This window comes from Bufo bufo, chromosome 9 (assembly GCF_905171765.1).
Source record: "Bufo bufo chromosome 9, aBufBuf1.1, whole genome shotgun sequence".
NCBI lineage: Eukaryota > Metazoa > Chordata > Amphibia > Anura > Bufonidae > Bufo > Bufo bufo.
Genome location: NC_053397.1, coordinates 221,762,761 through 221,787,907, shown reverse-complemented (window position 1 = coordinate 221,787,907; position 25,147 = coordinate 221,762,761). Strand labels below are relative to the sequence as shown.

Sequence of the window (25,147 nt, the reverse complement as noted above, 5' to 3'; positions counted from 1 at the left end):
AAAAAATGTTCCGTTTTCTAGCATTTAAAAATCAAGAAATAGACGCGGAATATCAATAAATATAGGACAAACCCCCATCACAAAGCGTGAAGGAAAATACCACGTGAGGCCGAAACTCATCTAAAACATCCTATAAAGTGCGTAAAAAGCAAATGACCAAAGTGCTGAAAACAGCAATAATGTGACGTCAAATCTGCTAAAAATATTAGCAGTATTATAGTAGTTATATTCTTGTATATATGAGGCAGTATTATAGTAGTTATGTTCTTGTAGATAGGAGCAGTATTATAGTGGTTATAGTCTATTATAGAGTGGCGGTATCATAATACTGTTTTTGTACATGGGGTAGTTTTACAGTAAGGGTACTTTCACACTAGCGGCAGGACTGATCCGACAGGCTGTTCACAGCAGGACAGCAGTGCGCAGTGAGAAGCCGCCAGACTAAAAAGTTGGACATGCAGTACTTTTAGTTTGGCGGCCTCTCGCCATGCACTGCCGTGCTGTGCCGGAGCTCTGCCCCCGTCCCCATTATAGTCAATGGGGACGGAGCGGCGGTCCGGCGGCATGGTGAGTTAGCGGCAGGATGGATCCGACAGGGTGAACAGCCTGTTGGATCAGTCCTGCCGCTAGTGTGAAAGTACCCTAATACTACAAAATAGGTGTCTCAGCATGGATGGTAATAAGCACGTTCTGTTCCAGCTCCTATATTAGCAGTAATAATATTTCTAGCAGAGGACATAACTACAGTATATATAATTTTGGATATGGATTGAACACCTCCACTGTCAGTTTGTAAAATTTGCTGCTCATTCTCTGAACCAAAGCCTCTACACTCGTCTTTAAGGCCTTTTGCACACGAACGTGTGCGCCCCGTGGCCGTGCTGCAGGTCGCAATGCACGAACACCCACCGTGGGGCAGCCACAGCGGATTGCGGACCAATTCACTTAAATGGCTCCGCGAGGCAGCCGTTCCGCAAAAAGATAGGACATGTCGTGTGCTTCCGTAGGGTTCCGTTCCACATCTCCGGATTTGCGGACCCATTGAAGTGAATGGGTCTGTATCCGTGATGCGGAATGCACACGGGACGGCGCCCTTGTATTGCGGATCCTCAAATGTAGTCCGCAGTACGGCCACGGAGCGCACAAGTTCGTGTGCAATAAGCCTAAATCAGAGGCATCGCCGCATCCGTCTTTCTGAAAATACTTTATTTGGGGTTTTCCAAGCTGCAGTTTCATTTTTGCCTTTCTACATTGAGTCGCATTAAACTAATTCCTTTAAAAGACAGAGATTTAAAGTGACGGAAATATTTATGACATGATGTAGACCGGTTTTATTTTCATTTTCACCTCGGATTTAAACGAGCGCGACAAGTGAAAGGTCTTATTCATGACTCTTAGGGCTGAAATCCATAAAAATATGGAGTCCAGCGAACAGAAAAGGAGAATTCGCTTTTTCCACACTGGAATTTATTTGAACTTCTCTGTTTTTCTATGAATAAACTTAACCTAAGAAAAGTGTCAGAATGATCATAAAATATCGGAGTATGTAAACACTGATATTTTGTAACCCAAGGACCTGATTTTTTTTTTTTTCCAGAGGGGCGTCAGGATATTTAACTTTGGTAAATTGCCTTTAAAATAAATTCTTCTGTGTTTCTTAGGGAACGCTGCTCCATCCTATGTTCGGGGAACCACTGAGCAGTAATCACTCATGTTCTGATGGTCCAGGAGTCAGCAACCTCCAGCACTCCAGCTGTCGTGAAACTACAACTCCCAGCATGCTCCTTTCACTTCTGTGGGGGTTCATAGAACAGCCAAGCAAGTGTGCATGATGGGAGATGTAGTTTCACAACACCTGGAGTGCTGATCCCTGCGCTGGTCACTGACCTTCTGGGAAAGCTGGGTGTGACGGACATTCGGGCCCCTTACCAATCATTAGAGCCTTGATACACTTGGGTGAGATTAACCAGTTGTATTCCAGGAAAGTTTATCACCTGCATTTTTTTTAGATGTCCTACAGTAGCTAAGTGTATGCAGCACCGATGCAGCTTTCCGAGGCTCCTGAATGAAGAGACTTCAGAATCGTATAATGATACAACCCTACATATCGCCTTCAGGATTCCGGGGCGCCGAGGTGTAAAACCTTCCAGATTTATTAATATTATTAATAATAATAATAATAATCCGGGTTCTCCGGTTTCCTACCACTTCCAAAATACATACTGATAGGGTCCCATTGGGGACAACCCGATGCTGATGTCTGTAAAGTGCCACGGAATATAATACCGCTATATAAGTGCACAAAATTAATAAATAACTGGTGTGGATTGGCCATAGACCTTACAGGGAAATTTCCCGGTGGACCGATGCCCAGGGGGCCACCTGAGCCCTCCTCACGGCCGACCAGTGGCAGTTTTTGGGGATGTGTTTTGTGCTGCTGACATGGACTGTGGTATTTGGCTCTGCTGGAGCGGTATAATGCGCTCAATTTGGACCTGACTACTTTTACTATTTTTTCCAGGGCCACTTTAAAGGGAACCGGTCACTGGGATTTTGTGTATAGAGCTCAGGACATGGGTTGCTAGATGGCCACTAGCACATCCGCAGTACCCAGTCCCCATAGCTCTGTGTGCTTTTATTGTGGAAAAAAAAAACGATTTGATACATATGCAAATTAACCTGAGATGAGTCCTGTCCCCGACTCATCTCACGGACAGGACTCATCTCAGGGTAATTTGCATTATTGCATATGTAACAAATCTTTTTTTTTTACACAATAAAAGCACACAGAGCTATGGGGACTGGGTATTGCGGATGTGCTAGCGGCCATCTATAAACCCATGTCCTCAGCTCTATACACAAAATCCCGGTGACAGGTTCCCTTTAAGTTCCCAGTCCGCCCCTGATAAATAATACTTCTATAGCGCCACCGTATTCCGTAGTGCAGCATGTGCAAAACAAACAACATCACAATGTCACTGGCTAATATACCACCTAAACACTAGGAGTGAGGGCCCTGCTCCCAAGAGCTTGCAATCTATGAGGAACGATTTCACAAATAAATGGGGACCAACTGAGAAGATGCCAGTCTGTGGGGTAGATGGGGAATGATTGTGCCCCTTTCCCACAGGAGAGCTGGCATCCCCCTCTGCATGACAAGCAGGACCTCCCTCCTCCTCCTCCTCCTCTGGGTCCAGCCTTTCTGTCCATCAGCAGCGCTACCACCTTTAACCCCTTCCCTCCCCTCCACCCAGCAGCTGCTCAGCCTGTCAGGTCAGACCCACTGGCTGCTGACAGATGCCAGCCGGGAGCTGCCAGGCAGGAGGCAGCGGCCGGGCATTCCCTCTCCCAGCTGCATTGTGGGTACAAGCAGGATGCAAAGATGGCTGAGAAGCAGAAGCACGACGGACGGGTTAAGATAGGACACTACGTCCTGGGGGACACGCTGGGGGTCGGCACCTTCGGCAAAGTCAAGAGCTGAGTGCATTTGGCTTCTTTTGGGGTCTGTTGGTCGCGTCCTCTCTGTGCGGGGGGCGCTGGGCGGAGAGGGGCGGGGGGGGGGGGGCTCTGGGAATAGCAACTGATACACTGTAACGAGAAGGCTCGGCCGCTGCCCCCTGACTGATACATTGTAACGAGAAGGCTCGGCCGCTGCCCCTGACTGATACATTGTAACGAGAAGGCTCGGCCGCTGCCCCCTGACTGATACATTGTAACGAGAAGGCTCGGCCGCTGCCCCCTGACTGATACATTGTAACGAGAAGGCTCGGCCGCTGCTCCCTGACTGATACATTGTAACGAGAAGGCTCGGCCGCTGCCCCCTGACTGATACATTGTAACGAGAAGGCTCGGCCGCTGCTCCCTGACTGATACATTGTAACGAGAAGGCTCGGCCGCTGCTCCCTGACTGATACATTGTAACGAGAAGGCTCGGCCGCTGCCCCCTGACTGATACATTGTAACGAGAAGGCTCGGCCGCTGCTCCCTGACTGATACATTGTAACGGGAAGGCTCCGCGGCTGCCCCCTGACTGATACATTGTAACGAGGAGGCTCGGCCGCTGCTCCCTGACTGATACATTGTAACGAGAAGGCTCGGCCGCTGCTCCCTGACTGATACATTGTATCGGGGCGGCTCCGCGGCTGCTCCCTGACTGATACATTGTATCTGGGGCTCCGCGGCTGCTCCCTGACTGATACATTGTATCTGGGCGGCTCCGCGGCTGCTCCCCGCTTATTTCTTACACCTGGCTGTAATGGGGGCTCCGGTCCTGGTGGGGACTACTTAGTGGGTCTCACAGTGTAAGGTGGGGGCAGGGCTGCTTGTTTGGAGGGAGAGAGAAGAAGATCCCCATCTTATCAATGACTGGAGGCTCTGCATCTGACTGATGTTACCGTCCTCTATATGGAGAGGGATTATTTTCGGGGATGAGCAAAACTTGTGTTTTGAGATTCGGCATATAAGGTTCGGGATATATTAGAATTCCGTTATGGTTCATGGTAGCGGAATCCATAACGGAATTCTTCGATATCCCGAACCCCGTACGCCAAACTTCGCTCAACACAAATTATTTTTGCCTAGCGTCTTGCAGCCAGAAATTTCCAGACAGTGTAAAAACAGGCGACCTTTTGAAAAAAAATAGATGTGTCCGTGATTTTTTTAGGCTGGTGGTAATTATCATCATTCACGGTACACGCTGGTGATGAGTCCTTACCAGTACATTGAGCTGCGGACAGGTATTACTTCTAATCATTATCATCCTGTCCGTGATTTTGGGATAAGTTGTCCAGAAAAAAGTAAAATTCTGCATGGAGCTAAGGATGAACGAATTTTCTATTTTCAAGTTCGGCGTACAAGGTTTGGGTTATCTAAGAATTCCGTTATGGATTCCGCTACCACGGACCATAAGTTATACGGAATTCTTAGATAACCCGAACCTTGAAAACAGAAGTTCGCTCAACCTACCCCTGACTGGCAGCAGAAGCTGCAACCTCCTTAGGTCACGGGTTAGAGGCACCTGTTGCAATAAGTTCCTGCCTTAATAGGACGTTGTCAGTTCTTTATGGGGTTAATTAGAAGTAAATGGGTCATGCCAAGTAAACTAGGGAGGGGAGGGTGGTCTGTATACATGTGGAGAGGTTACATAAATATCCAGGGGCTCTTCCTATAGGAACCGATGACTGACAGGCGATACCTACATCTGTGCTGTGACCTGTCGGGGGTGGAGGGCTTCGCCAGGGTTCATGCCGCTGGGACGCACCAACCTGTGGAGTCCTTCTAGGGGGTTATATGAATATCCGAGACTGCACTATAGAAATAGCTGCATATGACTGACATCTGTACAGGGCCCTATGGGGACAGCATTAAAATGTCACATTGTGTAGAATTAATCCCTAGTGACCCAGATACCAGGCAGAATATTAAAGGGATTCTCCAGAACGCTACAAAATAAATGCTATAACGTTGTAACTTTTACTTCCAGTTCTTAAAGGCTATACACCCCTTATTGGATAGTTTTTACAAAAAACTTGTTTCATTAAAAATATTTTTATAATAAAAGGGTTTTATTTAAAAAAAATGTTCAACTGTTTGTCTTCTGCAGCCTGCATGTCTTCTCATACATTGCAGGCTGCTCAGTCCCATTCAGTGTGAACACAAACCTGTGCTGACAGCTTTCTGGAGAGCAGAGGTAAGAGCGGTCGGAGAGCCCTTCAGACCAGTGTCACACAGAACAGGACTGAGAAGCCTGCAATGTAAGATAATACATGCAAGCTGCCTATATGATAATAAAGTATAGGTAAATGTAGCGGCAGAAGACCGGCGGCTGAACATGTTTAGTAAAATCCAATTGCAAAAATAATTTTCAACCAAAAATACCCGTTGTGTCTGCTTGGCCAAACCTTCTTCACTTGCTGGGTCTTGGACAACTACTTGATTGTGGGGCCGGGGCGTCCCTTCACTGAAGACCTTGGGGCTCATGCACACAAACGTATTTTTATTGCTCGGAGAATGTAAGTCGCGCGAGACTTCAGTTAATTAATTTGTGCATCTTTAAAAACATTTGAAATTAGGAATCTGAAGTCGGTTGGTGCCTCGGTAACTATCTGCGGAGCGGTCACTGGTATCTGGCAGGTTGTGGTTGAGCCCCAGGCTTTGCCCTTGCTGTGTGGCATCAGACGTTATCAGACAGATGGTGATGCCAGCTGCTCTGCTTTTATGGCAGGTGACCGGTATTTTGCTGCTCAATGACTTTTTTTATGCTTTTGGCCTTTTATTTTTAGGAAATTCTCCCCAGTTTTCACTCCTCAAACTTTTTCTACCATTAAGGACATTTACCGAACTCCACCTGCATTTCTACAGCCTCAAGGGCTCTGCTAATGATGTTTACAACTATATAGAATTTGGCAGCCGCCGAGAGTCACCTCCGCGGTCGCATTATTTAATGTTTACAAAACACAAGCGCCATTAAATGAGGATAGAAACACGGAGACGTCTGTGTAAAAGGGTCAGATGTGGGGACGTGAAGGGAACACTTACTTACTTTGCAGACAACTTAAAGATTATATGATAAGAAATACATAAGTAGCCATTCCCTTAAATATTCTTTCATCAGAATCCATTTCTGCAATCTTCCTCCAGGAGGCACCAGCAGAAGAACTGCTCTGTGTGTGGCAGCCTGTATTGTGCCCATGCGATACTGACCCATATTGACCTGTAAATACCGGCCGCCATAAACAGCACATATGTTAGTGGCGGTGGTTCGGATTCTCTGCAGTCCTACATGTTACTATTCTCACTTGTAATCCCTGCTTACTATTAACTGCTTTCATGTTGATCTGGTACAGCCTAAATAATACCACCATACAGTGCCAAACAACAATGCTATGCAGTGCCCCATAGTGCAAATATAATTCCACCATGCAGTGTCAAAAACAATGCCATCTAATGCCCATATTATACTGCCATATAATGCAAATATAATGCCACCTCACAGTGTCAAATAACAATGCCATCTAATGCCCATATTATACTGCCATATAGTGCAAATATAATGCCACCATGCAGTGTCAAATAACAATACCATCTAATGCTCATATTATACTGCCATATAGTGTAAAATTAATGCTACCATCCAGTGCCAAATAACAATGTTATGCAATGCCCATATTATACTGCTATAGAGTGCAAATATAATGCCACCAAATAACAGCTCTATGCAATCCCTATATCATGCTGCCATGTAGTGCACATATAATAGAACCATACAGTGGAGCCATGACAACATTTGCTATGATGTGACCTTGGATACAGTATAACTCATGATATAAAGCAATGTATACAGAGCAGGAGATGCTAACATGAGTGTCGTCTTGTGCTCTTTCAGTGGGGGAGCACCAGCTGACAGGACATAAAGTGGCAGTGAAGATCTTAAACAGGCAGAAGATTCGGAATCTGGACGTGGTCGGTAAAATTAAGCGGGAGATCCAGAATCTGAAGCTTTTCCGTCATCCTCATATTATTAAACTGTAAGTATGACTTTCCAGCATCTCATCAAAGGGTTAAGGCTGTATTAGAACCAGATCGTTGCTAACGAGCGTTGGTATGATCTGGCAGTGTAATACTGCCGCCGATTACCTGATGAACTAGCAAATGCTCATTTATAGAGCAATCCCAATCTTTCAACAGGCGGCAGGTAGCGCTGTGTAATCCCTATGATTCAGTATTGGGAAGAGCAATGGTATAACGATCGCTCCTCCCTATACTGTGGAGGAGATCACTGCATGTAATAGGAGCCGTCTCCTCCGCTGACCAGTAGGCGGCAATCGCCTGCACATCTGCCCGTATAATACACCCTTCGCCCATCCTCTGCCAGGTTCGTTCACCTGCCCTGCGCTGATATTGAGTGACAGTTCTCATAAGCGCTGTCCCCTTTAATAACCATGATATAATAATAAACATGTTATCATTGATAATAATCCTGCCCTCTGGTAAATAATCCCGTGTTTGCACATCACTCGCTGCCGCAGCGCATGGGGTATAAGCATTGGCCACCTTGTTTGTGACCTTCATGCTATCTCTGATCTCCTCCACATGAGTTCCCTGCGGAGGTGGCCGGGGACGTCCCGCTGGGTCTGGAAGGTTCTGAATATAAGGAATATCTAAAAATACTGGAAGTCTGAAGTATTTCCTTGTATTATGCTGGGGGGAAACAGACTTCATATCAGGATATCCCATGGTCCCTCAGATACCTCCTCTCTAAACCACCGGGGTTTATTATGTGTCTTTGTGCAAACCAAAGACTCTGAAGCTTCCTATATACATGAATATCCTCATCATCAGTAGTAGCACTGTGCCAGGCATTGCACCCTCATTGTACAGTAAAGCGTCTATGGTAAACTGCTGCTGACAGCACTCGGTAGGAGCCAGGGAAATCCTACCTTTTATTATCAGGAGTAGTGTAAATATGAACTTGTATTCTGCCAGATTCTGCTCCTGCAAGTCACTGCCATGTGCTCTCTGCATTCAGCTGCTTCAGAGCCCCTCCCCTCCACGACTGCAGTCGTCTCCTGGTTGGATGCTACAGCTGTCACTCAGAGTAGAGGGGAGGGGCTGTGAAGCAGATCAATTCAGTGAGAATGTCACAGTGAAGACCCACCTCCTGGACACTTGCAGGAGCAGAATAAAACTTCATATTTGCACTACTCCTGATGATAAAATTTCAGCAAAATGTATGTTTTTCTTGCATTCCTCAACTCCTACCTAGTTTTGTCAACAGTTTGTCATGGTTAAAACTGTGTCCGCGCATACCATCGTGGATGGTCCCTCCTCTCCTTTCCTGGATAGAGTTCTTTGTTTATTGAGGTTGCCAAGGTGGACGTGTAGATCTATAGATTGGTTCTCCGTGAAGGGTTAGGACATTGGTTTTCCTCAAGAAACCTTTCCTCATTCAGTAAAGTTTTACATTTTCCTAATCCTTCTATAATGACCATAACTTAATTGGCTTTCCCCTACACACAGCGCCCCTCACCCCTAGGCGGCCATGTGGGAGGAGTCTAATCATCATATCGGTGGTCACCTATAGTGGTTGTCACCCCCCCCGGGGGGGTCGTTGGGATACTACTTGTGGTGCTGATCAGTTCACATGTAATTTGATGTCATTTTCTTGTTTGGAAGGTACCAGGTGATCAGCACCCCGACAGACTTCTTCATGGTGATGGAGTATGTGCCTGGCGGAGAGCTCTTTGACTATATATGCAAACATGGCCGGGTAAGTCCAACCCGATAAGAGTGCGCCCTGCCAGACCGCTGCCAGCCTGTCCTCGGCTCAGTACTAGGAAAGCGCCGGAGCTGGATTGTTTGTCCCCGTGCCATCCTCATCCTGCCCTAGTAATCAGATTTATAACTATAGAAGCCTCATGTCGGACAGGTCAGATACTCAGCCCTAGGGCTCATGGACGTGACCGCGCCGTGTTTTAGTGGTCCGCAAATTGCAGATCCGCAAAACACGGATGTCGGCGGTGTGAGTTCCAAAATTTGCTGAACGGAACAGGCGGCCCATGATAGAAATGCCCATTCTTGTCTGCAAAACGGACAAGAATAGGACATGATCTATTTTTTTTGCAGGGCCACGGAACGGAGCAACGGCCCCATTGAAGTGAATGGGTCTGCATCCGAGCCGCAAAAAATGCGTCTCGAATGCGGACCCAAACCACGGTCGTGTGCACGAGGTCTTATATAGTATGAGGAGCAGGGTGTACAGCAGTACAGAGTATTTCAGGAGAAGAACGTGCTGATCATGTGGGAGATCACAAAGTCACATAGCAAGGATGGGGCAGTGTCGTGACGTGAGGAGGGGAAAGACTGGGAGAAACCAGGTCTCCAGCAGCGCAGAGTATTTCAGGACAGGAATGTGCTAACTCAGAGCAACCTTCGGCACTCCAGCTGCTGTGAAACTACAACTCCCAGCATGCAAACAGGCACGGCTGTCACTCCCACAGAAGTGAATCAAACATTTTGGGAGTTGTAGTTTCAGAGCCGGAGGTTGCTGATCCCTGTGATAGCTTTTGGGGGGGTAGTAACTTGTCCTCCCATGTGATGATGTTAGTGAGGACAGGGCTGCATTTCAGGAGAATAGAGAAAAGTGGACGATTAGTAGTTGGAGAGGAGACCCCCAGCAGCACAGAGTATTTTAGGAGAGGAGTGGAGTCAGTGACCTGTCCTCTTATGTGATAATGTTAGTGAGGACAAGGTTGCAGATGATGGGGCAGCGTCATGATGTGGGGAGAGGAAAGGAGAAAGTTTGGAGCTCACAGACTGGGAGGTACAGGGTCTCCAGCAGCACAGAGTATTTTTAGGACAGGAATGTGCTAGCTTGTGGGGGTAGTAACTTGTCCTCTCGTGTGATGATGTTAGTGAGGACAGGGCTGCGATTCAGGAGAATAGAGAAAGGCGGACGATTAGTAGTTGGAGAGGATGGCCACAGCAGCACAGAGTATTTTAGGAGAGGAGTGGAGTCAGTGATCTGTCCTCTTATGTGATAATGTTAGTGAGGACAAGGTTGCAGATGATGGGGCAGCGTCATGATGTGAGGAGGGGAAAGGAGATAGTTTGGAGCTCACAGACCGGGAGGAACAGGGTCTCCAGCAGCACAGAGTATTTCAGGACAGGAATGTGCTAGCTTGGGGAGGGGGGGGGGGGGTAACTTGTCCTCCCATGTGATGATGTTAGTGAGGACAGGGCTGCATTTCAGGAGAATAGAGAAAAATGGAAGATTAGTAGTTGGAGAGGAGACCCCCAGCAGCACAGAGTGTTTTAGCAGATAAGTGTCTAATGCATTCCGGATATAAAGTAAAGCAAATAGGACTTGTTTTGTGTTTCCTATACACTAAACGTATTTCCGCAGCCCCCTCTTAGATGTGTTGGACTGTACCCGCTTTCATATAGGCTCTGGGGCGAGGGGGGTCACGCCTGTCTTGGGGTCACTGACGCTTAAACTTCTGCACCACCTTTCAGGTAGAAGAGCCCGAGGCCCGGCGCCTGTTCCAGCAGATCCTGTCGGCTGTAGATTACTGCCACAGACATATGGTTGTTCACCGGGATCTGAAACCAGAGAACGTGTTACTAGACGCACAGATGAATGCCAAGATTGCTGACTTTGGTATGTGACTCCGCAAGCCTTCCAGGAATGCAGCCAGCGAGCAGGTCACTGGTGAAGGTTGTCAGCATGGAGCTCCGGGTCCTCAGTGCTTCACTTCAGGGCGGTTTTCTGGAAATATAACGTAATCATCGCATTGTGAAGCATTCTGCAACCTTCTACTAGACCCTGCGTTTCAGTTCTGTACCGTTTTCTAGATCTATTCTTGCTGTCAGTGAACTGGAACTGTCATTCTTCTTTACATCCAGAGCCTGGCTGAAAACCCGTACTGATCAAACCTTTTCACAGCTGAGAGTTTGTTGCAATGGTGTCCAGTCTGTGAGCTAAACACATCAGCAGCAGAAATCTCTCTCTGGTCCTGGTAGTTTGTTACAAAGTGTCAGTGCAGGTAAAATGTATCAGCCTGTACCTCCGACTGTTGACATCACAGAGCATTGTCTAAACAGGATACAATTGTAACAAACTCTCAGCTGTGAGAAGTATTGGGTCCAGTCAGAACCCGAATGTTACCAATCACTGTCTGGAAGGAAAGGTTTTGAAATTGAAGGGGAATTGCAAAGTTGCAGAAGGTTTCATTGTGCAGAGATTAAAGGGGTCCTCTCACTTCAGCAAGTGACATTTATCATGTAGTGAAAGTTAACACAAGGCACTTACTACTGTATTGTGATTGTCTATGTTGCCTCCTTTGCCTGTCTGGATTCATTTCTCCATCACATTATACACTGATCATTTCCATGGTTACGACCACCCTGCAATCCATCTGCGGTGGTCGTGCTTGCACACTATAGGAAAAAGCACCAGCCTATGTGCTCCCATGGTCCCGGCCATCAGAGAAGCCAACGCTTTTTCCTATAGTGTGCTAGCACGACCACCGCAGATGGATTGCAGGGTGGTCGTAACCATGGATATGAACAGTGTATAATGTGATGGAAAAATGAATCCAGACAGCAAAGGAAGCAACATAGACAATCACAATACATTAGCAAGTGTCTTGTATTAACTTTCTCTACATGATAAATGCCACTTACTGAAGTGAGAGGACCCCTTTAACCTTTATTTATATAAAATCATGAAATGCCACCCAGTGGAAAAACTTCAGATTCTGCACTAAACATCTGCAGCAACATGAATACATCACATGTGAACAGGGGTTTAAAAACTCCACACCAAGATAAAAAACAAAAATAAAATCCCTACAGAATAGAGGGCCTGCTGTGGCTGTGGGTTTGCAATCTGCATCATGTCCAATCTGTTTCTGGTTTCTTCCAGATTTTGGCCTCATGCACACGACTGTTTTTCAGGTCCGCATCCGAGCCGCCGTTTTTGCGGCTCGGGTGCGGACCCATTCACTTCAATGGGGCCGCAAAAGATGCAGACAGCACTCCGTGTGCTGTCCGCATCCGTTGCACCGTTCCGTGGCCCTGCAAAAAAAATATAGCATGTCCTATTCTTGTCCGTTTTGGGGACAAGAATAGGCATGTCTACAATGGGCCGCCCGTTCCGTGCCGCAAATTGCGGAAGGCACATTGGCGGTTTCAGTTTTTTGCGGATCAGCGGTTTGCGGGCCGCAAAAAACGGCACAGTCGTGTGCATGTAGCCTTTCACTGTTGATTTTATCATGTGCAGCACAACTGGCAGAGTTGCTATGAAATCTGCAATGGAAACAGTCAGCAGGTGCGGCACCGAAAAGAGACACATTACAAGAATAGCAGATAAGTCAACAGCAGTTTTTAATGGTTTCCGTGTTAAGGGCTCATGAATACGAACATATTTTTTTTTACCGTGTCCATTCTGTTTTTTTGCGGCCCGTATGCGGATTCATTCACTTCAATGGGTCCACAAAAAAACGGAAATGACTATGTGCGCTTTCTGTCTCCGTATGTCGGCAATAGAACGTGTCCTATTCTTGTCCGTTTTGCAGAAAAGATAGGCATTGTTACATTGGATCTGCAAAAAAAACTCATGGAATACAGAGGTCACAAAGTCATGATCCGTATTTTTTGCGGATCAATGTTTTGCAGACAGCAAAATACATACGGTCGTGTGCATGAGCTTTAAGCAAATTAGATAACGACGACACAGGACAAAGCTGCTGGTTACAGCATAGTGAGGGAAGTATGGCATCATACTGCCCTGTAATAATGCGGCTCTTCTATTCAGAACAGTCGGAGGACCCCCACAGACATAGGGGCCCAGGTACAGCTTCTGTACCCCTGTCACTACACCAGCCGTCATGAGAGGCACATTGCAAACACACTCAGCTCTGCTACATCCTCACATCCCTCATTCTGCACAGGTCTGTCTAACATGATGTCGGATGGGGAGTTCCTACGTACGAGCTGTGGCTCCCCAAACTATGCCGCCCCTGAAGTCATATCAGGAAGGTAAGACACAGGAGCACATCCCCCATCATTTCCTCCATCTATTTTCTGGGATTAATAACCTCCCATATCTGCTTCCGTAGACTGTACGCTGGACCGGAAGTGGACATATGGAGCTGCGGGGTCATCCTGTACGCCCTTCTATGTGGGACTTTGCCATTTGATGATGAGCACGTTCCAACCCTCTTCAAGAAGATCCGCGGGGGAGTATTTTATATGCCCGAGTACCTGAACCGCTCGGTGGCGACATTGCTGATGCACATGCTGCAGGTCGACCCCCTTAAACGCGCCACAATCAAAGACATGAGGTAAAATTCACCTTTGATACATTGTAACGAGACACTGCCCTGTGTTATTAGATGTATCAGATGGGTACACAGCAATGTTTCCATTCATTCAAAGCAAGCATATCCCCATATAATTAAAGTCTGATTGATGGTAATCCTACCACTGGTACCCCAACTTATCAGGAGAACAGGGGCCCCCCTGAGGCAGCTGTATACAGGAGGAGACCACATAGAAAGGTTATAATAGCTGTCATAGACCCCAGTGTTCGGGGCGTCGGTTCCCATTGAGGAGACAGAGTGGTGTCTGGAGACGTATTAATATGTAAAGGAGCTCATACCCGCCAAACCAGAGACGCCCATCCGTAGGTAACACTGTTTCAGGGTTCCTCATAGCGAGCCACTTCACCTGATTTTTACTCAAAGGGGTTGTCCAGTTTAGAAATCCCATCATCACAAATTTTGAGTGATTATTTGGGGGGTCCTCTGTCCAGCATCCCCTTGACCAGTGTTGAGAGCAGTTATAAAGAGCAGCTCTTGCCCTGGAGGACATAATACTGACAACTCATTGATGTGAATGGACGTTGTGTAATACTTTATTTCTCCTGTGGTGGCGCTGCAGGGAGAATGAACACTTACTGCCAGGTGTCCTCATAGATCACAGCTGGTCACTGAAGGTCCAAGTAGGAGTTTATTAGGAGTTTATTGTCTTGAGACCCTCCTGAGACAAAAATATTAAAATATAAAAAAAAAAATAGGTGAGATTCCCGCGCGGGTGTAATGCGTGAGTTGAACACATTGCACCCGCACTAATCCGGACCCATTCATTTCTATGGGGCTGTGCACATGAGCGGTGATTTTTACGCATCACTTGTGCGTTGCGTGAAAATCGCAGCATGCTCTATATTGTGCGTTTTTCACGTAACGCAGGCCCCATAGAAGTGAATGGGGCTGCGTGAAAATCGCAAGCAAGTGCGGATGCGGTGCGATTTTCACGCACGGTTGCTAGGTGACGATCGGGATGGAGACCCGATCTTTATTATTTTCCCTTATAACATGGTTATAAGGGAAAATAATAGCATTCTGAATACAGAATGCACAGTACAATAGGGCTGGAGGGAAAAAAATTAAATAAATAACAATTAAACTCCCCTCATCCACTTGTTCGCGCAGCCCGGCTTCTCTTCTTTCTTCTTCTTTGATGACCTGGGAGGAAAAGGACCTTTGGTGATGTCACTGCGCTCTTCACATGGTCCATCACATGTGATGAGCGCAGTGACGTCAATAAAGGTCCTTTTCCCCAGGTCCTCAAAGAAGAAGAAAGAAGACGAGCCGGGGCTGCGTCAAGTGGATGAGGGGAGTTTAATTTTTATTTTTGTTTTTTAACCCCTCCAGCCCTATTGTACTATAATACAATAATAATAAAATCTACTCAACACCGATCCCAAACCCAAACTTCTGTGAAGAAGTCTGGGACCCAAACATACCGATTTTTCTCCCGCGCATGCAAAACGCATTAAAACGCTTTGCACTTGCACGGAAAAAACGCACATTTTTCCGCGACGCACCTGCATCCTATCCGGCCCTCACACGCGACGCCTGTGTGAAAGAGGCCTTAAAGTGGGGGAAAGTGTCTGTTGCCACCACCTGAGTTAGGCTTCTTTCAGACTTGAGTTGTTCATCCCGGTATTGAGATCCGGCAGAGGATCTCAATATCGGAATTAAACGGATTTGTTTGGATTTTGCACATCCGGATGCATCTGTTCCATTAGGATGCGGTTGTGTGAAATCAAAACAGAAAAAACGGATCCGTCACTAAATACATTGAAAGTCAATGGGTGACAGATCCTCTTTTTTAGGCTCCTAAACAAACAGATCCTTCACCATTGACTTGCGTTGTTTTCAGTCCCATTTTTATGACTGGACACAAAACCGCAGCTTGCGGCGGTCACAAAACGGAATGCTGCCTTAACAGAAGACATCCTGAACTGATCTCTTTCCAATCAGAATGCATGAGGATTAAACGGAAAGTTTTTTTTTTCCGGTATTGAGATCCTCTGCCGGATCTCATTACCGGAGAAAAAACAACGCAAGTGTGAAAGTCGCCTTAGTACACCCCATGCTCCTGTGTACTCTGACATGCTGGGATTTATAGTTCCACACACGTGGGGCTGAACTTGCCTCTACAGTAAGAAGTTTTAAGGCTTTTGAATCCAACTTAGGGCTCATGCACACGACTGTTGTTGTTTTGCGGTCCGTTTTTCACAGATCCGTTGTTCCATATCTCAGGCCTCGGACCGTGATTTGCGGACAATAAGGCCTCATGCACATGACCGTTTTTCTGGTTCGCATCCGAGCCGCCGTTTTGGCGGCTTGGATGCGGACCCATTCACTTCAATGGGGCCACAAAAAATGTGGACAGCACTCCGTGTGCTGTCCGCATCCGTTGCCCTGTTCCGTGGCCCCGCCAAAAAAATAGAATATGTCCTATTCTTGTCCGTTTTGCGGACAAGAATAGGCATTTCTACAATGGGCCACCCGTTCCGTTCCGCAAATTGCGGAAGGCACACGGGCGGCTTCCGTTTTTTGCGGATCCGCGGTTTGCGGACTGCAAAAAATGGCACGGTCGTGTGCATGAGGCCTTAGGGTTCATTCACACGACCGTATAAATGGATCCGTATCCGTTCCACAAATTTTCGGAACAGGTGAAGACCCATTCATTTCAATGGGGCCGCAAAAGGTACGGACAGCACCCCGTGTGCTGTCCGCATCCGTTGTTCCGCTCCGTGGCCCGGCAAAAAAGATAGAGCATGCGGACAAGCTTAGGCATTCTCTGGCCATGTGCGCTGGCCATGTGCGGTCCGCAAATCGCGGAACGCACACGGCTGGTATCCGTGTTTTGCGGACCGCAAAACACTCACGGTCGTGTGAATGCACCCTTATAGGACATGCACTACTTTTTTGCGGAACGGAAATATGGAAACGGAGTGCACACGGGGTACCTTCTGTTGTTTTTGCGGACCCATTGAAGTGAATGGTTCCGCATACGGTCCGCAAAAATAACGGAACGGAAGCGGAAAGAAATACGTTTGTGTGCATGAGCCCTTAAGAAAAATCCACCCAGCGGTTCCTGAAACTGAATGACATTTCAAAGCCAATTGTTAACGCCACTTGGAGTGACCCGCGGCCGACCCCGAGCGCACGGCGGCTGCAGCGACTCTTTTGACTGATGGATGTGAAGGGGCTTAATGCTAAGTTGTGTTATGACAAGTTCATTGTAACCATAGCAAAATGTATTATAGCGTGGAGGAGGGGATTATGGGTAATCTCCCACATCCTGAACCAAATGCCAGAAACGCGTCTAGGGCTTTTCATTGCTGCCATTCAGCTGCACGCATTTCAGTGACCTTCATGGGGGCCCCAGGAAGGGATTTCTGGCTGCCTTTGGGAACCGGTTTTCTGAAGACAGGTTGTTTTTCTTGCACTTTTCTCCTTCGTGTCCTCGTGCCCTTAATGTGTTTAGTTTACATGAATGTGTAATTGCGTGACGGATTACGGAGGGAAGTTTAGCAAATTCAATTAGTTCAGTCTTGCAAAGTGTTCTGTCGACCTGTCAGACGTTGAGGTTAATGACTTCTCTCAATGGGATGGGTGACGCCATTGTTGAACGCCTGTAGAGCGGCCGCAGAAAACGTTGGGTGTTTACACAGTCAAACTAAGCGCATCGGAGCCAGTCATCACCCCACCCCCACTTCTTGTTATATGGACACTGTGCATAACGGTTCATGACCCCTTGACCTAGAGAGAAAGCTCCTAAAGGACAGTCTACCTAGCAGATAAGGTGCCACCACAGGGGCAAGACATTGTCAATGGGTGTTCCTCATCTTCTCCACATTGGAGAATACATAATGTCAAATGAATCCCCCTGGTGCCAATTCGAATGGTTCAGGATGTGGGAGTCTAGTGGTGGTTGGAATGTATGAGGAGATGCCTTGGTTTCCAGTAGAGGTGAAGTTACTTCAGGTCCTATGAGAAGTGGAAGACATGGATAATAGTCACTATTGACTGGTAGACTGCAAGGATCTAATGATGCAATCACAATGACATCATCATGAGTTCTTGAGCATCCATGAACCCTTTAAAGCCAGGGTTAACCTGTCATGATGGAGGTGGTGCTTGGGGGTAATTGGGTCTTCTCTGATAACTACTTGAAAGGTCCACAAGGCAAAGGTGTCAAACCATGGGCCAAACTTTATGTGCGCATCATGTGTGGGTATTCACCATCATTTCCGTATTGGTCCTACAAAAGACTAAAACATAACGATGAAATTACACGACCTAGTACCAACAGGAAAGGTACAGGCTTGATCTAGTGGTGGTTGGGCTTTTTAAGTGGATTCCCTGGTTTTCATTAGAGATTAAATTATTTTGTGCTCTATGGGAAGTGTGGGCAATATTCTCTATTGTATGGTGATCTGGACCTAATGATGTCATCACACCAGAACTATGACATCATCATGAGTTGACTAAACATCCACAAGCCTTGTAAAGCCCGGGGTAACATGTCATAGTGGAGTGGTGGTTCAGATTTTTGGGTCCTGTCGCCTGTCGGCTAACTACCTGAAAGGACATCTGTAAAATGCCATAATTCAATTGGAATCTACTCCTTCGCCAAGAGTGCCATTCTTTATATGGGAAGCCTGCTGAATCTCTTTATTTACTCTTAGAGCACCTACATTTTGTATTCTTTACTTGTGATCCCAAGTTGGGCTTATAAATCTCCTGTCTAGGGGTGTGATGGATGTTCCCTAAAGGTGGCCATATATAGATAGCTTTTGGTTAATTCTTGTGTGGCCAACAACTATACCTCTTGACCCCCATACACATTAGAAGATCGACCAATCCAGCTGAAATCGACAGGTTCAGCCCATGTTCATCTTAATGCATTGGTGTATTTGAGGTTGGTGTAGTCTCCATGAAGGAACAGACATTGGGAACCTTACTTGGGTGCTTTAGATAATGGTCGATGGTTCTCTTCCAGATGTCTCCACTATTGTCCTTTCTGACATGGTTCTATGACTTATTGACATCACTTTTGGGTGGATGCCCTTGATTTCGATCCATTGCGTCCTTCTCCAACTGACCTCATTTTGTTTGCTCCCCAGAGAACATGAGTGGTTTAAGCAGGATCTCCCCAGCTACTTGTTCCCAGAAGACCCATCGTACGACGCCAACGTGATTGATGACGAAGCCGTGAAGGAAGTTTGTGAAAAATTTGAGTGCACAGAGTCGGAGTTCATGAACAGCCTGTACAGTGGCGACCCACAAGATCAGCTGTCGGTGGCTTACCACCTCATCATAGACAATCGAAGGATCATGAACCAGGCTAGTGAATTCTACCTCGCTTCCAGTCCACCCACTGGATCATTCATGGATGAAATGCACATCCCACCAGGAGTCAAGCCTCACCCAGAACGAATGCCGCCTTTAATCGCTGATAGCCCTAAAGCCAGGAATCCACTGGATGCCCTGAACACCACCAAACCCAAGCCCTCGACAGTGAAGAAAGCCAAATGGCACCTGGGGATCCGCAGTCAAAGCAAGCCTCATGATATTATGGCCGAGGTGTACCGAGCAATGAAGCAGCTGGATTTTGAGTGGAAGGTGAGAAACACACACGGTCCTGTATAAATGTATTTTCCTTCTATATATTGGGCTGGAAAAGTGACAAAAGTTCTGAGCAAGAAATATGCACAATCGGGTTGTCAGCCCCTCCCCCACAGACACATAGAAGATAAGGGGCAATAGTTCTATAGTTATGGCAGCAGCCTTGAATAAATGTCCATCTGGGTGTCATCAGTTGGGGGAGGGGGGGGGGGGGGCCTTGCACAATATGATATTATCCAATCAGTGCTGCAGTGTCAGACAGGGACCCCCCCAACTGTTAACACCCAGATGGACCTTTACTGTGATTAGTAGGAATAATAGAGAAACGGCAGACCATAGAGTCAGAATTGTTAAAGGGGTTATCTGAGACTATAAAAAGCGGCCCCATATGCCGGGCCCCTCACATTGAATATACTTACCCCGCTCCCTGCGCAGCTCCTAGTCCCTGCACCGCCGCAGCTGCTTCTCCCCGTGTGCGGATGAAAACCTCCGGTGTCGGGGGGGAGCAGCCAATGGCAGGCAGGGATGTGGACAAGTGTCCCTAGGATCACTCCCCATCCCCGCCTGCCATTGGCTGCTCCCCCCGACACTGGATGCTTTCATCCGCGCACGGGGAGAAGCAGCTGCGGCGGTGCAGGGACTAGGAGCTGCGCAGGGAGCGGGGTAAGTATATTCAATGTGAGGGGCCCGGCATATGGGGCAGCTTTTTATAGGACCCCTCTGCCACATAAGATGACTGAGGCCGGTATTATAAAGGGCACATGATAGGTGGGGTTCTGTTACGGATTATGCATTGAGGCCCAGGAGCAGGGAACGCCTGTGATTGCCTGCAATGTGACAAGCAGACATTCTCCAGTGCAATAGCAGGAATACATCACACTGGGAAGGTGCTGCTGAAATGACTCATGGAGAGAGACGTCACCATGAGGCCCACTTGCAAAATACGGAATGAGGTCACAAGCACAGGTACATACACCCTGACCTAACCACGCACGCACATGGAAACCTGGCTGAACCTGTCTATTTATTACGTGCTTTTCCGGCTCTGCACGCATACAGGACCCCCATCCGTCTCGTGCGCTCAGCCCCCAGCCTCTCTGTGTGGGCTCCACAGAGGCAGGTCCTAACAGTACATCTGTTCCCAGGTGGTAAACCCTTATCATCTGCGAGTGCGGCGGAAGAATCCTGTAACCGGTAATTACGTGAAGATGAGCCTCCAGCTCTACCAAGTGGATAATCGCAGTTATCTGCTGGACTTCAAAAGCATTGACGGTACGTTCTGAGTGGATACTGCGGATAGTGTAGGTGTGAGAGCCTTGTAGCAATTAAAGGTGGTCTTCTTCATGGTCAAAACTGCTGACAGCACTACGTAGGGGCTGGGGAGAGCAGGACAAACATTTTATTTTTTACTTTTATTTTCATGACTAGTGGGAATATAAGGTTTTATTCTGCCAGGTTCTGATCCTGCAAGTGCCCAGGAGGTGCAGTTGTAGTCATATCCTGGTTGGATGTTACAGCTGTCACTCAGAGAAGAGAGGAGGAGCCGTGAAGCAGCTCAACATAGAGGGAACTTTGCAGATAAGCTCCGCCTCCTGGGAACTTGGAGGAGCAGAACCTGGCAGAATAAAACTTCATATTCATACTACTCCTGATAATAAAGTTCCACAAAAGATATGTTTGTCTTATTCTCCCCAGACTCTTAACTAGTGCTGTCTGCAGTTTTATATGGGGTCAGAACGGCTGATAGACTCCATTAAGTCATGTATTTTTTTAAATTGATCCTTAAAGCAAATCTCTTAACTCCCACCCCATAGCTGATTCTGCTCCCTCAGTCTGTGCCAGTCTTATTTTCTCCTATTAGTGGTTTAGCTTTTGTCCTTGGAAATTTGGTCTCCATGCATTAATTTCCTCCTGAGATTCTGCGCATACACAGCAGCCAATCTGAATAAGCAGAGCTGCAGTGTAAAGCATTGGAGAATCGACTAACCATAAACCTTGAACCTGCAATGAGACAGAAGGAGAAAATAGGTCACATGACTCCAGTGATCCAATCTCATGTCTTATCCAGTGGCTGCAATAGGGTGTGGGTCATTTTCTATGGTTATGAAGTGTCATGATTATTGAGCATTGTAGTAATGATTGGCACCGAAAGACCAAAGGATAGCATTATTATATAATATTATCCTCCTGCATGAAACAGAATACAACAAAACAGGAAAAGGACTTGGTTATACTGGTTACTAGTAAACTAAGCTGTAGCACTCAATGCCAAGAAGCAGCTGCAAAAGCAAATAAAATAGAAACCTGTGCTTCTATTGAAAAAATGATAGATTCTGTAAATCACAAATAAAAAAGGATTTAGGAAGGTTCTTTTACAATTAAAGCAGTGGGTGATATTGAGGGTTCTAATAAATTACTTTATTAGGGAACAATTTTAAGGAATTTCTTTACCTATAAGGTGGAAGGTGGGGGGGCTCTGGATCAGACACCTTGGCCGTAGAGAGGTTGAATTTCGCGAGCATGTCTTTCCCCATCCTTAGTCACTGTGTAACTTGCTAATTGCTTTTGTCCTGCAGATGAAGTCATGGAACACAAGTCCGGCTCCTCTACGCCCCAGCGCTCGTGTTCTGCAGCCGGTCTGCACCGACCACGACTGAGCATTGATTCTGTGAGCGTTGAATGCCCTTCCCAGAGTGGATCCATGTACGGATCCTTTTCTGGCTCCTTCTCTCTGGCAAACCCACGCTTAGGTAGCCACACTATGGATTTCTTTGAAATGTGCGCCAGCCTGATCACCACATTAGCTCGCTGACGAGCACCGCACAATATACACGGCTCTGGTCTGTCCTATGGCAGTTATGACGGTCACTCTGGAAATTGGTTGAGTTCTGATTGTGTTTTACTTAAAGGGATTCTCCATCTAGAATTTATTTTTGAAAAACATCTGATTACTAACGCAGGCAACGTTGGACAAGAATATGGGATAGTCAATGGCAAGTTCCTCCTGGCAGCAAGGTGTCAATATAGCTTTGAGGTGGGCCATCTGAGACAGACTGGCTGCCACAGACATGGCGCCTAAGAGCCAAGGCTATAGGTACCAATGAGGCAGATTATGCATCTATTGCGGGGTCTTTGGAGAGGAATGGGTCAACCATGGTTGGTGCCAACCCTTAGGTTGCTTGGTGACAAGAACTTGTGGAGAGTCTCCTCCCCAGAGGAACTGTATTGTTACCAGTCATGGGGGCTGAGAGTCAACACAAGAGTCATGAAAAGGGAAGGATGGGGCCCCTTCCTTTCATTAGGCCATTAGCCACTAGTCTGTCTCAGGTTTCAAACCTAACTTTCTTCTCACTAGTACAGCCACATGTAATTGGTTTCCGGGGGAAATTTTTGAAGGTTTAGAAAGGGTTAAAAAAAAAGTCTGGCTCACCTCTCCGATTCCGTGCCTCTGTTTTTCCAATGCAGCTTCTGTCTCTGCTGTTCCTCACTTCCTGGTCTTGGTTTGACACACAGGAAATAGCATAGAATCCCCGCTCAGCCAATCAGTGGCCATAGCAGTGACCCGCCTCAGCCACTGATTGGCTGTGCAGGTAGTCAAAGCCGTTTCCTTTGTGTCAAACCAGGACAAGGAGGTTCAGAGCAGCGGGGACTGGAGCGGCATCAGAAAATATCTGCAGAATTTGCAAAATAAAACTTTGATGGAAAATCCTTATAAATAAAAAAATAAAAAAATCTGGTAGTGTCCATGATCTGACACAGAGCCGCTTGTACATTCACTATAAAATATATATATATATGAAACTATTTCTTTTGTAAAAAAATAAAATAAAATGTAGAAGTATAATTTAACTCAGGCATTGTGTAGAGTGCAAAATTCAGCACCGAAACACCACAAACCCCAAACAGCTGCTGCTTGTCATAGAGCTAGAAAATCTGTACAAAGATCCCTCCCCGTCTTTTTGTGTCTTTTTATTATCATTTATTTTCTTTTTAGGCTTTGAGCCTACTAGAGGTGAGATGCGCTGATTCTATTAAATCGCTAATTTATTACTAGAACTGGAAATGAAATTTTTATTTATTTTTGGTATATTATAGTCGTATTGCAAACAGCCGCCTCATATTTTTCTACGTGATCGATCACAAGAGGTGGAAGTGAAATGTTGAAGAATTTTATGACAAAAAAGCAAGATTTTTTTTATTTTTATTCGAATAGATGACATATTGACATAAAAATAATGTAAAAAGAAGTTAAAAAGTTGCATTTTTTGCTCCTATTAGAATTGCTCTTGTGCTGTCTGTATAATCCAGTTGTCTGCTGTCTTCCGTTTTTGCTGCCTTTAACGGGTTGTCCCATCTGGGACATTTATGGGACACTAATAGGATGTGCCATAAATGTTCGATAGGTACGAGTCCGACCGCTAGAACCCGCTTGTATCTCAAGTCGCTGCTGTGAAATAGCTGAGGGAGCATGTCCAAGTCCCATAACAGTGAATAGAGAGCAAGTATCTCCATTCACATTGGGGCCCCTTTCTTGAGACATGAAGAGTCCCAGAAGTGAGACCTATCGAGATGCCATAAAGATGGGACAACCCCTTTAAAATGTCTATTTTGTGTGCTTTTAAAGCTATATTAACTCTGTCTAGACCGACCCCTTTAAAACAGCCTCCAAGTGCCAATCAGTATGCAAATGAAGTATAAATAATAAACGCCCCCGAGGTACCACATTTAGTGGCTTTACCTCACCTCTAGGACTTGTTAGGAGCAAGAGCCTATAGATGTGTTGTCTAAGGCTCATAGTTCGAGGAGTGAGTGACCTGGTGTAATATGAGCGCCCATAACCCCTTCATTCAACGGCTCATCGGGGGAGGGCATTTAGTGGGTGCCATTGCCCTCCTAACCTCCCTATAATAAAATCCATCACGTGACTGATTTTTGTACCACCTGATTAGAAGCACCCCCTTTAAAAAACTGTTTTATGAGTAGGTCCAAACAGAGGATTAGGTCAAAGAAAAATCACCCAAAATGAAAATCAGAGTGCCCATTCCCTTCTTGGTGGCTCTTCGCTGGCCACACAAACAACCGTCTCCATTGGCCCATAGATAGCACCAAAGCTCACGCCATTTCCTTTTGCAAAAAGTCTGGGGAGGCGCTGTAACTTTTTCTCCTTGGCTGGCTTTATACATACTGGTCCATTTTTTAGGCATTTTGCAGTTTTTGGTACTTTATTATTATTATTATTATTATTATTATTATTATTAAAAAGCACCTGTTCCAGATGATACATGAAAGTTTATGGAAAGTATTAAACACAGCCCAAACAGGCAATTTTTTTCGTGGCAGCATTTTTTAAAACACTTAAGGCCAAATGCACACGGCCGTGAGCGGTCTGTGGTATGCCGGCCTGGATTCCTGCTGACAGTATGATCTATACGAGTTTATTACTGTAGTGCAGCGGCGCCATGAAGCGCACTGCGTCATAGCAACCAATGACACCGTGCGCTCCTGCTGTCAGCAGGAATCCAGCCCGGCATAACACGGACCGCTCACAGCCGCACTTTTTGGGTCAGTGGAATTTTTCTTTTTAAATCGCAGCACATATTTTCCCTGGTATTTTTTTTGTGCGAGTTAAAAATTCATAGTTTTTTCCCTGCTGAGAAAGA

At 46.4% G+C, this 25,147-nt stretch overlaps 1 protein-coding gene across 1 annotated transcript; it reads left to right on the top strand.

Moving 5' to 3' along the window:
* Nucleotides 1–3,204: 3,204 nt before the first annotated feature.
* Nucleotides 3,205–23,150, top strand: PRKAA2 (protein kinase AMP-activated catalytic subunit alpha 2). The gene is made up of 9 exons (XM_040406651.1): nucleotides 3,205–3,476; nucleotides 7,385–7,526; nucleotides 9,175–9,268; nucleotides 11,014–11,158; nucleotides 13,452–13,539; nucleotides 13,620–13,844; nucleotides 18,986–19,484; nucleotides 20,633–20,759; nucleotides 22,064–23,150. Exons 1-9 carry the CDS (start codon nucleotides 3,383–3,385, stop codon nucleotides 22,297–22,299), a joined length of 1,650 nt encoding a protein of 549 aa, XP_040262585.1. The 5' UTR covers nucleotides 3,205–3,382; the 3' UTR covers nucleotides 22,300–23,150.
* Nucleotides 23,151–25,147: the final 1,997 nt, after the last annotated feature.